A 15,144-nucleotide genomic window follows, 5' to 3' on the forward strand; every position below is an offset into this window, starting at 1 on the left:
ATTTGGCAGGGGGACCCAATTCAGTCTATAGCACCCTCCTCCACCCTCACGGCTCCAATCATTCCACGTACGTAACTGAATTGTAGCCTGTATCACATTTTAAAGTACTATTTATTTTTTCTGGTTTTAAAAGTGACACATATTCAGAGTAGAAAGTGTAGGAAATGAAGAATAACATAAGGAAAATAAAAATCATCCCCAAACCCACAACTTATAGCTAAACACTATTAATATGTCAAGGTGTTCTTAGTTTCTTTTTCCCCTGTGTATATACTTATACATGGGTTTTACAAAATTGGATCCAACAATATGATTTTTTGTTTTAGTAACAACTTTCTTGAGATATAATCCACATACCATACAATTCACCCATTTTTTTAAAAATATGTTTTTTGTTTGTAAGTAATCTCTACACCCAATGTGGGGCTCAAACCCACAACCCTGAAATCAAATCACATGCTCTACCAACTGAGCCAGCCAGGTACCCCACAACTCACCCACTTAAAGTGGTGTACAATCCAGTGGTTTGCAGTATATTCACAGAGTTGTGCAACCATCACCACAATCCATTTGAAAAGTTAGAGAAGGTGACTTATTTAAGTTTATTTATTTATTTATTTATTTAGAGAGAGCATGAATGGTGGAGGGGTGGAGAGAGAGAGAGAGAGAGAGAGAGAGAGAATCACAAGCAGGCTTCACACTGTAAGCGGGGAGCCTGAAGCAGGGCTCAAACCCACAAACCGTGAGATCAGGACCTGAGCCAAAATCAAGAGTTGGATGCATAACCGAGTGAGCCACCCAGGCGCCCCATCACAATCCATTTTAGAACATTTTTATCATCTCCAAAAAAACCCATGCTCTTTCGCTACCAACCTCCAGTCCCTCCCATCTCCCTAGCCCTAGGCAACTTCTTTTAAATTTTATTTTAGAGCGAGAGAGAGAGAGAGTGAGAGAGAGAGAGAGAGCGAGAGAGCAGGAGCAGAGCAAGTGAGTGAGAGAATCCCAAGAAGCCTCCATGCTCAGCATGGAGACACAGGACTCAATCCCCTGGGATCACAATCAGCTGAAATCAAGAGTCAGATGTTCGACCCACTGAGCCACACAGGCGCCCCAGCCCTAGGCAACTTCTAATCTACTTTCTGTCTTGGTAGATTTACCTATTCTGGACATTTCCTATAAACGGAATCATACAATATGTGGTCTTTTGTGAATGGCTTCTTTCACAGCATCATGTTTTCAAGGTTCATTCATGTTGTAGCATGACACATTCCTCCTGTTACATGATACATGCCTGTGGTAGCATGATTCTTCACTCCTGTTTCTTGTAAACAGCTTTATTGAGATACAGTTCACATACTCTACAATTCATCTGTTTAAAATGTCCAATTACTTTTGGTATATTCACAGAGTTGTGCAGCCATTACCACAAGCAAGTTTAGAATGCTATCATCACCTCAAATTTCATTTCTTTTTACGGCCAAATAATATTCCATTGTATGGGCATACCATTTTTATTTTATTTTTTAATGTTTATTTTATTCATTTTGAGAGAAAGAAAGAGCAAGGGAGAGAGGGAGAGAGAGACTCCGAGGCAGGCTCTGCTCCACCAACGCACAGCACAGAGCCTGATGCAGGGCTCCATCCCAAGGTTCGTGAGCTCATGACCTAAGCCGAAATCAAAAGCCAGTTGCTCACCTGACTGAGCCACCCAGGTGCCCCTATACCATATTTTATTTACCCATTCATCAGTTGGTGGACATTTGTACTTTGTGGATATTATGAATAAAGCTGCTGTGAACACATGTTTTCATTTCTCTATGACACGAATTGCTGGGTCTGTGATAAACTACAGGTTCAACTTTTTAAGGAACTGCCAGACAAACCATGTGATTTTTTTTCAATCCTGATTTTCTCACTTAACATTAACCATGTGCTTTTTCATAAACTGTTAACGTGTTCAATGTTTTTTGAACACTTGGCTTTTAATGATTGCAGAGTTCCAATTCTTAGTTAATCAGTCCCCTGTTATTGGGCATCTAGATTATTTCCAATTTTCATATTATAAACAGCCTTTCAGTGAGCATTTTTGGGCATCAATATTTTTTTGTGAAACATTTAAAAATATTTATTTACTTTTGTGTGTGTGTGAGAGAGAGAGAGAGGGAGAGCACGAGTGAGGGAGGAGCAGAGAGGGAGGGAGACACAATCTGAAGCAGGCTCCAGGCTCTGAGCTTTTAGCACAGAGCCCGATGCGGGGCTCAAACGCATGAACCTACTGAGCCACTCAGGCACCCCTGGGCATCAATATTTTTATGCATCTCTGGTTATTTCTGAAGAGCAGATTAGTCAGACCATTGAATCAAAGGACATAGGCAGTTTTAAGGCTCTTGGTACATAAAACCTTCCAAAAACGTTGTGTCAGTTTGCGCTCTGGCAAGTTGAGTTTGGGAATGCCAGTCACACACCACCTTATATTTTCATGGTCTCTTGAAGTCACCAAGGCAGGAACTTTGGAGATCTTTGACCCCATACCCAGCTCAACATGTAGCACACAGCACAAGTTCATGTTACGGAAATTAGTGTGAGCAAAGGAAGGCCCACACTCTGCATTAACAGAGGCCATGGGATGGAGAGGAGGGTACGATTGTCTGAGTCATCATGAAGACAGGCTCCACAGGACTTACCACCCAGCTGACATGGGACTCACTGCAGACTCAAGTGGTAATAAAGCATCATGAGGCCAAGAACCCTCCATATTGAAGGTGAAGTGGCCAATGTGAGAGGAAGCCACATACCGCAGTCACTTAGGGACAGACGCCAGTAGGGACGGGGTGTAGACTGGAGGCAAGTCTTTTGTACTCCACTCTGTGGGCAGCAGTCTTTATATGGAGTGCTGGAAGAATTACCTTCACTGAGATAGCGAGGTCATCAAACTCTCTGTCCACTTGGATATCCTGAGGAGAAACCCATTACAAGGCAGTACATTACCACCTTCTGAGAACTTTGCTGGTTTTTGCTGGTACACACAAGGTTTTGGAGAAAATCCTTAGGGCAGCTTCTCTCCTATGGATGACAATGTCATCAGTCCCCAAACTATTAAAATAGGGAAGGGAAGGGGCTCCGGGGGGCTCCTTGGAGTCTGTGATTTCTTGACCTGCGGGTTGGTTGCATAGGTCTGTGCTGTTTGTGGAAATTCACACCCCAATCCATGTGCACTTTTCAGCATAAACGTTATTCCTCAATAACAAATGTAAAGGCACGGGGAGTGAGGGGAAGGATACTAGCACCAATAGTGTCTTTCTCTACATAGGCCTTTTCTGTGGGGTCTGCTATCTCATCCCATCTTCACAATGACTCTGGGTGGGAGATTTTAGCCCCATTTCACAGAAAGACCAGGCTGAGCCCTGGGAATGGTTTTACATGAACTGTAAGGATTTAGAAGTATTTCCCTTACAGTTATTTATTTTTGAGAGACAGAGAGACAGAGCACAAGCAGTGGATGGGCAGAGAGAGGAGGAGACATGGAATCCGAAGCAGGCTCCAGGCTCTGAGCTGTCAGCCCAGAGCCCGACGCGGGGCTCGAACTCACAAACTGTGAGATCATGACCTGAGCCGAAGTTGGACGCTCAACCAGCTGAGCATTTCGGGTGCCCCGAAGTATTTCCCTTAAAACTGAGAAGATCTAGGCTAGGGAGATTAGACTAATAACAGTTAAGGAATAGGAAAATGGAACATTGCTTCTAGACAGGTGTTGCTCTCCAATTCAGAAGATCCCATGTTGATGGACTCAGGATTTGGTCCCAGGCCTGATTCCAAAGTCTGTGGTGTTTCTGTTATGCTAAAAGCTTCTGTTAATAACCATACATTATATTGAATAAGCATGTATTTTTGCAGAACAGTTTCATATATAATTCCTTTTTTTTTTTTTTTTTTTTTTTTTTAATGATGGAATCCAGTGCTGACAGGAATTCTCGCAGAGCAAGAGGAACATGGTCAAGGCATGCTACTCTCTGGCTTTGGAGCTGTAGAAACTCGGCAGGCAGAAGGAATCAATAAGCAATAAGAAGAAGGAAGCATCAGTTGTCCCAAGCCTGAAGGATTGGAGCTGTAAAAACGTTTCTGGAAAGACTTTGACACAAATCTGGTTTTAAATAAATGAGGGTTAGAATAAGCAGTGATTTGTGACTAGACTTCAGCTTAATAACTGGTGTTTGGGGATTCTCTCCTTAATGTTTAACTGCTTATATAATTTTCTCTATATATTTTTAAGTTTATTTATTTTGAGAGAGAGAGTGCGAGCGAGCAGGGGAGGGAAAGACAGAGGGAGAGAGAGAGAATCCCAAGCAGGCTCCCTCCTTTCAGTGCAGAGACCAACATGGGGCTTGATCTCATGAACCATGAGATCATGACCTGAACCAAAAGCAAGAGTCAGACACTTAACCAACTGAGCCGTCCAGGTGCCTTGAATTTTCTATATTAAAAAGGCACAATTGAGATACCTCGGTGGCTCAGATGGTTGAGCATTTGACTCTTGATTTCAGCTCAGGTCAGGATCTCAGGGTCGTGGGATTGAGCCCTGCATCAGGCTCCATGCTTAGCATGGAGCCTGCCTAAGATTCTCTATCTCTCTCTGTCTCTCTGTCTCTCTCTCTCTCTCTCTCATTCTCTCTCATTCTCTCTCTCTCTCTGTCTCTCTCTGTCTCTCTCTCTCTCTCTCTCTCTCTCATTCTCTCTCTCTCTCTCTCTGTCTCTGTCTCTGTCTCTCTCTCTCTCTCATTCTCTCTCTCTCCCTTTGCCCCTCTCCCCTAAAAATAAAAAACAAAAAACAAAACCCACAACTGAATGAAAAGGAGTCTTAATCTCCCTCAAAGCCACATGAGTGAATCTTCCAGCACCAATATCCACCTGCAGGCAGAACAGGCCAGGGGGTGAGGTGGGTAAGTACTGAACCTTCAAATCCAAACATCAGTGAACAGCGAGCTAAGTGTCCTCTGAGGCAATTCTCTCTCAGCCAGTGAAGAACCCAGGCATGAGCCAGAGATGAGACCGCAACGGTATCCCCCAGTCAGGAGTGGAAATAAAGCCACAGTGGCATTGTGACCCTCCATTCAGGCCTGGGGTGGAACTCAGACTTAGCCACACTAAGTATCTGAGCAGGACATGCTGTTTCTCTAATCCCTACTTTCTTCCTCTAAATGAGAACTCGTGGGGCTGTTGGAAGGATCACAGATGAGATTTATGAAAAGCTCTTACAGAGAAATCCAGCAGTTCCAGGGCGGACCCTGGATTATCCCGGACAGACTTTAGAACTCCAAAGCAGCCTTCACCTCGCATGGGATTCCTGGACATCTGAGAAACACACACACAACTGAGAAAAACTGAGCCCAGGGAAGCTGGAGGTGGAGCAAGTCCAAAGGGAGGGAAGGATTCTTCATCTCTGATGACAAGTGCCTCAGGACAGCCCCACTGTCTCAGCTCAGAATTTGTCTCCACTGACAAAACACCCTGGGTGAGGCGGTGAGGCTGGGGAAGAGGGGAAGGGAGTACGCACTGGCTGAGCGCCCACCATGTGCCCAAATCTGTGCCAGGTGCCAAAGATACGGACACACAAGGCACAGCTCTGCCTTTAAGGAATTCACCCATCACGGGGAGGAGAGGAAAAGGAAATATCATGAAAATGCAGTGTGATAAGTGCAATGAGAGTGTACATCAACTCTTCTGGGGAGGTGAAGTTTACGCACCCGCACTGAGCTTTACGGGTGAGGCGGGCAGAACTGGGTATTTCAGCAAGAGCAGGAGGAGCAAAACAAAGGGGAGAAATTGCATCATGTGCAGAAAATTCAGAGCAGCTTGGGGTGAGCGAATGAACTTCAGCGGTGGAAGGCAGAGGGGCTGTGGCAGAGCCCAGAGCCCAATGTGCGGTGAATGACATACTACTAACCTTGGATTTATCCAGAGGGGAGCCGTTGACAGGTTTAAAGCAAGGAGGGGACGGGAGCATGTTTCTGCTTTAGAAAGATCAACTGGCAGGTGAGAAGGAAGGACCAGAGATGGGAAATTCACAGGTCAACGGAACTTGAGGGGAAGTGAGAAGGAAGAGCAGGCAGCCCCAGCACCCTGCAGGAAGTAAGATGAAGGTTGGAAGGCAAGGAAAAGAGAGGGAGGAGTGAGCACTGGGCGCCTACTTCTGACTCAGTGAGGAGCCCCCTCCCCCACCACCAAGAGGCAGCCCTTAGAGAGAGAGGATGCCTTCGGGTTGTGCTTTATGCCCATGGGACATCCAGGGGATGGTCCGGCAGGTGGCTGTAAATGGGGATCCAGAGCTTAAGAGAGGTCTGGGCTGCAGGGGGGAGCGTGGATGGGAGTGCTTCAGGGGGCTCTTCTTCTTCTTCTTCTTTTTTAATGTTTATGAGAGAGAGAGAGAGAGAGAGAGAGAGAGAGAGAGCGAGCACGCATGGGCAGGGGAGGCACAGAGAGAGGAGACAGAAGATCTAAAGTGTGCTCTGCACTGACAGTAGAGACTGATGCGGGGCTTGAACTCATGAACCATGAGATCATGACCTGAGCCAAAGTCTGATGCTTAACCGACTGAGCCACCCAGATGCCCACAGGGGGCTCTTCTGCCAGTTGATGGAGCTGAGAGCCAGGCAGGGCTGGATGCCCCCCAGGACCTGTCCTCTGAGCACAGTGGCCCTCTTGGGCTTCACGTTCCATTGCACCCTCCCTTTTCCTACCCAACTGGCAATGCTGAAGAAAGGGAAACCCCATCTGTCACACAAGGCCTCAAGTAGGTCTGAGCATAGCCAACGGTACACCTGGGCTGACCCAGTGAGCTGAGAAGGAGCAAGGACAGTCGGGAGGTGGAGGTGACACTGCTGGGGGTTGGGGGGAGAAGGATGGATGAGGGAGGAGTCGGAAGAAGTGCCGGGGTCAGGTCAGAGATGGGTGAGGGAATGGCAAGGGAAAGAAGTGGTCATAGGAGGAAGCCAGGAGGTCCCCTCCCTCATCTGGGCTCTAGAAATTTTGTACCCTGCTGCCACTGGAGTGGGGAGATGAGGCAGGGGAGGGATGGATCTGTGTGGACACATACAGGCAGGTCTATGCTGGGGCCTGCCCCATCAGGCTAGCACTCACAACAAGAATCCTCAGTGTCTGGTTGACCCGGAGGCCCAGGCCCAGGCTCAGGGCTCCCACTGCAGAGATGCGGTTGTTGCTGCAACAGAAAGACGTATGCATTTTGCTACCTTCCAAGCAGCTGTGTAGAGCCAGATGGTCCCAGGGTCCAAGCTGGTGTTGCTGGTGCATCCACCTGCTTGGGCTTCATGTTCCAGCCTCCACTGATGCCCCAGGGACCCTGGGAAGGTCAGTATGTAAAAGCTGGATAACAGCCCTGGTTCCCAGTGTTGAGGGAGATCACTCAGCAAGCACACCTGGAGCATCCCTCCCCTACTTTCCCCTCCTTTACCGCCCCCCCCCCACGACCCTGGGATCATGACCTGAGCCAAAGTTGAGTTGGACACGCAAACAACTGAGCCACCCAGGCACCCCTCCTCCCCTTTTCAAGTGAAGATGTTTTACATATATGTTTTCACTAGCAGCCCCCACCTATCCGTCAGGAATTATGAGCTCCAAGGTACAAGTGCTGAACTTGAGGGGCACCCGGCTGGCTCAGTCGATAGAGCCCGTGACTCTTGATCTTGAGGTCATGAGTTTGAACTCTTGTAGGGTGTAGAGATTACTTAAATAATTTTTTTTCAAACTTAAAAAAAAAAACCCAGTGCTAAACTTGAGTGAGAAGGAGGGAGCTGGGTGCTCTTGGATTGTGTCTCAAGCCCCATCGTGGGTAAACTGTGGTAGGCTTGGGAGTTGCTAAGGTGGTAAACAGCAACAGGATCATGGAGTCCCTGGTCCCTCAGGTGGCTATGGATCTGGAGACTGTGACACAGGGCCACCCTGTGTGCCTCACCTCATGTTGAGCTCTTCCAACACATTGTTGGTCTTAAGTGCCTCACCCACTGCAGATGCTCCAGGATCTCCAAAGCCATTGTATGAGATGTCCAGGACTCTCAGGAAGATGTTTGCCTAGAATGCAAAAGAGTGAAGCCAGGAGACCACCTGTGAAGTGGGGAAAGCCAGGGGTCACAGCCTCAGAGCCCGGGAGGCCCAGGGTGCAAAAAAGCACGGGCTGAGAGCAGAAGGTCAGAGGTTCCTGGTAAGAGTCTTGTGGCTTGGATGACGGTGACCGGGAGAACCAAATGACTGGAAGCACAGCACCAAGGGTGGTTGTGGGTGTGGATGATCCTCAGAGACTGAGAGGCCCACCGCTCAGCAGCAGACCCCAGGGACACAGTGGTCTGGTTCCATGACTGCTGGGGGCGGGGTGGGGGGGGGGGAGGCTCAAGGGTAGGTCCTCTGAGGCACAGAGCAGAATGACAGAGGGACTCTGGTGAAGGGCTTTTGGGGGGCTGTGATGGGGAGAAGGGCAGGAGCTTGTGGGTGCACTGGGAGGACAGAGCCTGACCCACCACCCTGTGGGGCAGGATCCCCAGGTCAGCCCCTGAGGAGGGGGGCAAGGCAGCTGCTGCTGTTCCCTGAGGAGGGCCCCACAAAGCTAGCCAGCACCAGGGGCATCCTGGCAGGGGCTAGGAGCCATGCATTCCCGAGGCTTATGAACCACAACATCGAAGGAAGCAGGTGGGATGTTTAAGAGTATGTGCTGGGACGCAGGGTGCAGGGCTGTCATCTCAGGGAAGCATCTGCATGTGCCCATAGCAGGCATGTGTCACCAGACTGCACGATGTCCCCCACCAGCCATATGTCTGTAATAAATGGAGAAGGTGTGCAACATTGAACTGCAGACCCTTGAGTAAGTGACATGAGAGTGAGCACGGTATTTTGGAGTCACGAAATGGGGCTGGGACAATTAAAATCACCAAACAAAATATTCTTTAAGCTCTGCTTGAAGGATCCAAGGGTCATTTCTGAAGAGCTGCAAAGATAGGAAGCTGGCACCTGGGAGACTGTCCCCACAGGCCAGGCCAGAGGGCAGATGGGTGACAGAGGTGTTCATACCTCCAGTGCCCTGGCAAAGGCTACAGCTCCTGGTCCTCGAAGGTGATTCCAGTTTATATTAAGCTCGGTGAGTCCAGTATTTTCTGCCAGGGCTGGTCCAAGCATCTCCCCTTCGGAAACACCAAGACAGGCCTTATTCACTCTGTTCTTTCCCTCAAAAAATAATACTGATGACCGCTGTGTGCCAGGGTCTCCGCTTGGCACAACAGTCACCAAGTTGAACGCTATATGGGCCTGCTCTGCCCTAAAAGAATTCACATTTAATGGGGGAGAAGCAGTTGACCCTTGAATAGCACAGGGGTTAGGGGTGCCAACCCCTGTGCAGCCAAAAATCTGCATATAACTTTGACCGCCCCCCCAAACCTCAACTAACAGCCCACTGCTATTGGATTTTAGAAAGAAGACTTTATCGAGAATGTAAAGTGTTGATTAACACATATTTTGTATGTTATACCTATTATATGCTGTATTCCTACAATAAAGTAACCTGAAGAAAATATTATTATTATTTTTAAAAAATTTGTTTAATGTTTATTTATTTTTGAGAGAGAGAGACAGAGCGTGAGCAGTGGAAGGACAGAGAGAGAGAGAGGGAGACACAGAATCAGAAGCAGGCTCCAGGCTCTGAGCTGGCAACACAGAGCCCAACGCGGGGCTTAAACTCACAAACTGAGAGATCATGACCTGAGCTGAAGTCAGACGCTTAACCGACTGAGCCACCCAGGCACCCCAATATTATTATTATTATTATTTTTAAATGTTTATTTATTTTTGAGAGACACAGAGAGAGATCGGGGGAGGGGCAGAAAGAGAGGGAGACACAGATACTGAAGCAGGCTCCAGGCTCTGAACGGTCAGCACCGAGCCCCACATGGGGCTTGAGCTCGCAAACGGTGAGACCATGTGCCAAAGTCAGATGCTCAACCGACTGAGCCACCCAGGCGCCCCACCTGAAGAAAATATTAAGAAAATTATGTGGGGCACCTGAGTGGCTCAGTAGGTCGAACATCCAACTCTTGCTTTTGGCTCAGGTCATGATCTCATGGTTTGTGAGATCAAGCCCAGTGTCAGGCTCTGTGCTGACAGTATGGAGCCTGCTTGGGATTCTCTCTCTCCCCACTCTCTGCTCCTCCCCCGCTTATGCACGTGCTTGCTCGCTCTCTCTCTCTCTCTCTCTCTCTCAAAATAAATAAATAAAACTTAAAAAAAGAAGGAAAATCATAAGAGGAAATACACTTATAATACTAGACTGTATTTATTTAAAAAATTGTGTATAAGTGGACCCATGCAGTCAAACCCATGTTGTTCAAATGTAAATACAACTTAATGGGATGTGAGTTATTATAGACTACAAGTGGGGATGTGTGGGAACAGCGTGGGGACTTACTCCCTTTTGAGGAGGGTCAGGAAAGTGAGGAAAAAGGAGATAATCTTGAAGACTGAGGGACTCACCAGGTGTGTGTGCATGCACAGTGGAGAACAGACATGGGAAAGAGCAAATGTGTAGAGGCATGTGGGAGCATAGAGCACCTGAGGAAATTCCCACAGGCCTGGTGGGTGGGGGGAAGCCAGTGAAATGAGGTAGCAATGATGGACCCTGGAAAGATACTGAGAGGCCATCAATGCTGGACCAAGACTTTTGGGCACAAACTGATTAGTAGGCAGGGAGGGCTTTAAGAAATGACAAGGCTGGGCTCCTTAGTGGCAGGTGTAGGGTATGGACTGGGGTAGGCAGGGGCAGGGTTACAACCCAGGAAACCAGTTGGAAGGCTTGTGCCATAGTCTATAGGCAAAAGGTGATGAGGCTGGTGCAGCTGTGTGCAAAGGAGACGCTTGTGGTGGAGAAAGGAAAGAGGGAGCAGTGCAGGGTAAGAAACCCCAAGAGATTTTTAGCTTATAAAATGCAGAGAAGCCCCAGCCACCCATCATGCTCTCCACTCTGTCAGCATTCAGCCAGTCTGACCTGCTCCCATGCCTCTGGGCTGTCCCCCTGTGTAGAACTGTTGACCCCCTTCTTCACCTGGATAACAGCTCCTTGTCCTTCTAACCTGGGTTCATGACATCAGGAAGCCTTGCTTACCCAGCTGGGCTAGGCTGCCTCAGGCCCCAGGTCCACTATGCTTCTACCCTTCCAGGCTCTGATCTAATGACCTCTCTTTGCCTGGCCAGTCTTTCCCATCAGCCTAGGAGTCCCTCAAGGATCTGAATTTGACTCCTCTCCATGGTCTCAGCCCCTCCTCTTGCAGGTTTAGTGAGGCTAGTTTGAAGAAATGCACGGAAGAAAAACAGATGCACTAATTAAGCAGAACTAGCCTGCTTGGGGGGTGCCTGGCTGGCTCAGTCAGTAGAGCATGCAACTCTTGATCTAGGAGTTGTGAGTTCAAGCCCCACCTTAGGTGTAGAAGTTACTTAAACATGGGATATTTTTTAAGTTTATCTATTTATTTTGAGAGAGGGAGAGAGTGAGCAGGGGAGGGGCAGAAAGAGAGGGAAAGAGAGAATTTGAAGCAGGCTCCACACTCTCAGCTCAGAGCCCAACTCAGGGGTCAATCCCACAAACCGTGAGATCGTGACCTATGCCAAAATCAAGAGTCAGAAGCACCACCTACTGAACCAACCATGAGCCCCAAAAGTAAAATCTCAAAAAAAGAAAGAAAGAGAGAGGAGAGACAGAAAAGAAAAGAAAAGAAAAGAAAAGAAAAGAAAAGAAAAGAAAAGAAAGACAGAGACAGGAAGAAAGACAGGAAGAAAGAAAAAAGAAAGGCAGAAAGAAAGGCAGAAAGAAAGGCAGAAAGAAAGAGGGACACCTGGGTGGCTCAGTCCAGTAAGCATCCAACTTCGGCTCAGGTCATGATCTCACAGTTGGTGGGTTCAAGCCCCGCATCAGGTTCTGTGCTGACCGTGCAGAGCCTGGAGCCTGCTTCTGTGTCTCCCTCTCTCTCTCTGCCCCTCCCCTGCTTGCGCTCTGTCTGTCTCTCAAAAATAAATAAAAATGTTAAAAATTTTTAAAAGAAAGAAAGAAAGAAAGAAAGAAAGAAAGAAAGAAAAAGAAAGAAAGCCAGCCAGCCTACTCCAGTAGGACCCACTGGAGCAAGATGCTTTGGCACCTTGGAGAGCTCCCTGCAAGGCTGCTAGGACTCCCAGTGATGCCTTCCTGAGCTAGGACTCTGGATTCCACACTCGCACTGGGTCTGACACGGTGGGTCCTCAGATACAGACACTTCTAGGGCTGAGAAGAGAGTGGTGGTCCGCACTTTGTAGGGAAACCCTTCTTTCTGAACAACTAGAGGGTGAGGAGATTCTCCAACATGCATGATTGGCCTCTTGAAATTCCAATACTTGGTCTTCATGACCTCTGTAGCCAACTATGAGGCAGGGGCTACCTTCGCCATGGGTCAGATCGGGAGATTGAGACCTAAGCTCTTCACCCCTCAAGGGAGTTGAGATCCCCACAGATCCCCATTTAGGGAAACAAAATGGTCCTGCTGAGTTTGTCCTTTTCCAAGATGAAGACCTCCGTACTCCATATTTGTGCAGGCTTCACAGAGCTTTAGCTTCCGGCCCCTACTATCCTGGCTGTCTCTCTGGTGCTTACCTTTTCACTGTGAAGATCTGGGAGACATCTATACTTAGTTTTTTGGAAGTCTGAAATAAACTTCTCTCCCTGTTTTCAAGTTTTTGAAACTTGAAAAAAAAAACTTTCAAGTTTTTGAGAGAGAGAGAGAGAGAGAGAGAGAGAGTAGGGGAGGGGCAGAGAGAGAGGGAGACAGAAGATCTGAAGTGGGCTCTGTGCTGACAGCAGAGAGCCCAATGCAAGGCTTGAACTCACAAACCACGAGATCATGACCTGAGGTGAAGTCAGACACTTAACTGACTGATCCACCCAGGCAGCCCTGAACTTCTCTTTTAATTTCACAGACTTATCATGATAATTCTCTTAGAAGGGAGGCACCTGGGTGGCTTCGTCAGTTAAAGCGACTGACTTCAGCTCAGGTCATGATCTAACAGTTTGTGGATTCGAGCCCCATATTGGGCTCTGTGCTGACAGCTCAGAGCCTGGAGCCTGCTTCAGATCCTGTGTCTCCTCTCTGCCTCTCTCTCTGTCTCTCTGTCTCTCTCCCCACACACACCCCCTTGTGTTCTCTCTCTCTCTCTCTCTCTCTCTCTCTCTCTCAAAACAAGATAATTTTCTTAGAAGGTAAATGGCTCTCTGGCAGTTAAATTCTAAGGCTGATTCTCAAAGGCCAAGGCTGGTACCATTCCTACCCTAAGCAGCTTGAGACAGAAAAGTGATTCCAAAACTTTCTTGATCAGATAAATCTCCTGGGGTACCCATTAAAATGTGGATGCATGGGCATCCCCCCACCAAGATTCTGGTTCAGCAGGCTCAGGGCCCAGGAATTTGTATTCCTAACCCAAGGTCCTGAGTGATTCCTGTAACTGGCTGGAGTGCTTGAGGACAGACAGGTAGAAGTGCATGCTCCTGGCAAAGCTGATAGCCTGTGCAAAGGCCCCGGGACATGAGAGAAAGTGGTGAGATCAAGAAATCCCATCAAAGTGGACGTACCGTGAAGACGGTACTTGAAATAAAATCTTCATGCCTTTTGCCAAGATTTGTAGGCCTGAAGCTCTCCACTGCCTCTTCAACTCACAGCTTGGCCCCTCTCTCCTGGCTCACTAGCCCAGTCACACCGGTGTCTATCAGTCTGGGAAATAAGCCTGCATGTTTACTGTTCCTCTGCTTTAAATGCTCTCTCTCTCTGGTCTTGCTATTGCTGATTCCTTCCCACCCTGCGCATTTCAGCTTAAATGTCATCTCACAGAGCCCTCCCCAACCACCTGTCTATAGCATTCTTCTCTAAAATCATTCCTTTTGTTTATTTCGTGGCACCAATAATTGTAGAGAATTATCTAGTTAACGTGTGTTCCTTGAGGCCAGGGACTTTGTTTTGTTCACAACTGGGTCCCTAGTGGCTAAATTAGCACCCAGCACATGCAGCAGCAGCAGGCCATGACTTCCGTGGAATGGATTAAGGGTTCTGTGTGGAAGGACAGGGAGAGGGGTAGGCTAAAGTGGAACATGGGAAATGGGAGCCAGAGTATGAATGTTCAGAATGGTCCTGCCAACCTTCACCCACCCTTGCCCCAGGAAGATGGGCTCAAGTGCCCCCATGGTGACCCTGGTCAGATGTTACCTGCTTGGTCATTCAGCTGGTTATAGCTCAAGTCCAGGGATTTCAGGCCTGTGTGGGCCAGCAGGAGTTCAGCAAGGTACGGGGCTGCCTGCTCGTCTAGGCCATTTCCTGCCAGCTGTATCTTCTGCATGGTTGGGTTCACCATGAGGGCAGCACAGACAGCCTGGGCTCCCACTGCTCCCAGCTGGTTCTCCGACAGGTCCACATCTAGGGGTCAGCACCACTTCTCAATCAGTGGGATCCAAAGCCCGGCACCACCCTCTTCCGCCTTCCTCTATCCCCCAAACCTCCAGACCTGAGGCGGCAGAAGGGGCTTTGCAGCTGGACCATCCTGGGTCGCATGGTGACTCTGCCACTCACCAGCTGCATCTCCCCAGGCCCCCAGGCAGCTTCTCTGATGCCCACACCCACCCCACGCGTCCACAAGCTTCTTTGTCAAGGGGTTAAAACCGCCTACTTCATGGTGCTGTGCAGGATGCCTGCGATGGAGATCCAGTCACCCTGTTGATGATTCATGCCTGGCAGCGATATAATACACCCACAGAAGTCTTCACTGATGCATTTCTGGGAACTGGCAATGACGGCCCAGGTGGCCATGCTTGGAGCATGTCACATATGCAGTTTCATTTAATACTCAGTACAACTCCAAGGGCTAAGTAGTATTGTTGGGGCCATTTCACAGATTGAAAAGTAAGGCTCAGCAAGGGTGAATGGCTTGCCCAGGGTCATCCCTGGTAGAAGGTGGCTCATCGGTGGTAGAGGTGGCGTTTGCATCCAGCCCCACTTCATTCCCACCCAGCCCTCCACCCTCTCACACTGTCCACCCCTTGGCTCTCTGTTGGAGGACCCTTTCACCCTGCATTTAGGCAATGGGAGG

The 15,144-nt window shown here is 48.5% G+C and overlaps 1 protein-coding gene across 1 annotated transcript; it reads right to left on the reverse strand.

The window, feature by feature from the left end:
* Window positions 1–977: 977 nt before the first annotated feature.
* LRRC74B (leucine rich repeat containing 74B) lies at window positions 978–14,864 on the reverse strand. Its single transcript, XM_049623749.1, is given in 8 exon segments — window positions 978–2,855; window positions 2,857–2,954; window positions 5,254–5,349; window positions 7,135–7,213; window positions 7,967–8,082; window positions 9,073–9,182; window positions 14,268–14,474; window positions 14,810–14,864. Coding segments are annotated over 8 exon segments (816 nt in total). The 3' UTR covers window positions 978–2,800.
* Window positions 14,865–15,144: the final 280 nt, after the last annotated feature.

Source organism: Panthera uncia, unplaced genomic scaffold (assembly GCF_023721935.1).
Source record: "Panthera uncia isolate 11264 unplaced genomic scaffold, Puncia_PCG_1.0 HiC_scaffold_2045, whole genome shotgun sequence".
NCBI lineage: Eukaryota > Metazoa > Chordata > Mammalia > Carnivora > Felidae > Panthera > Panthera uncia.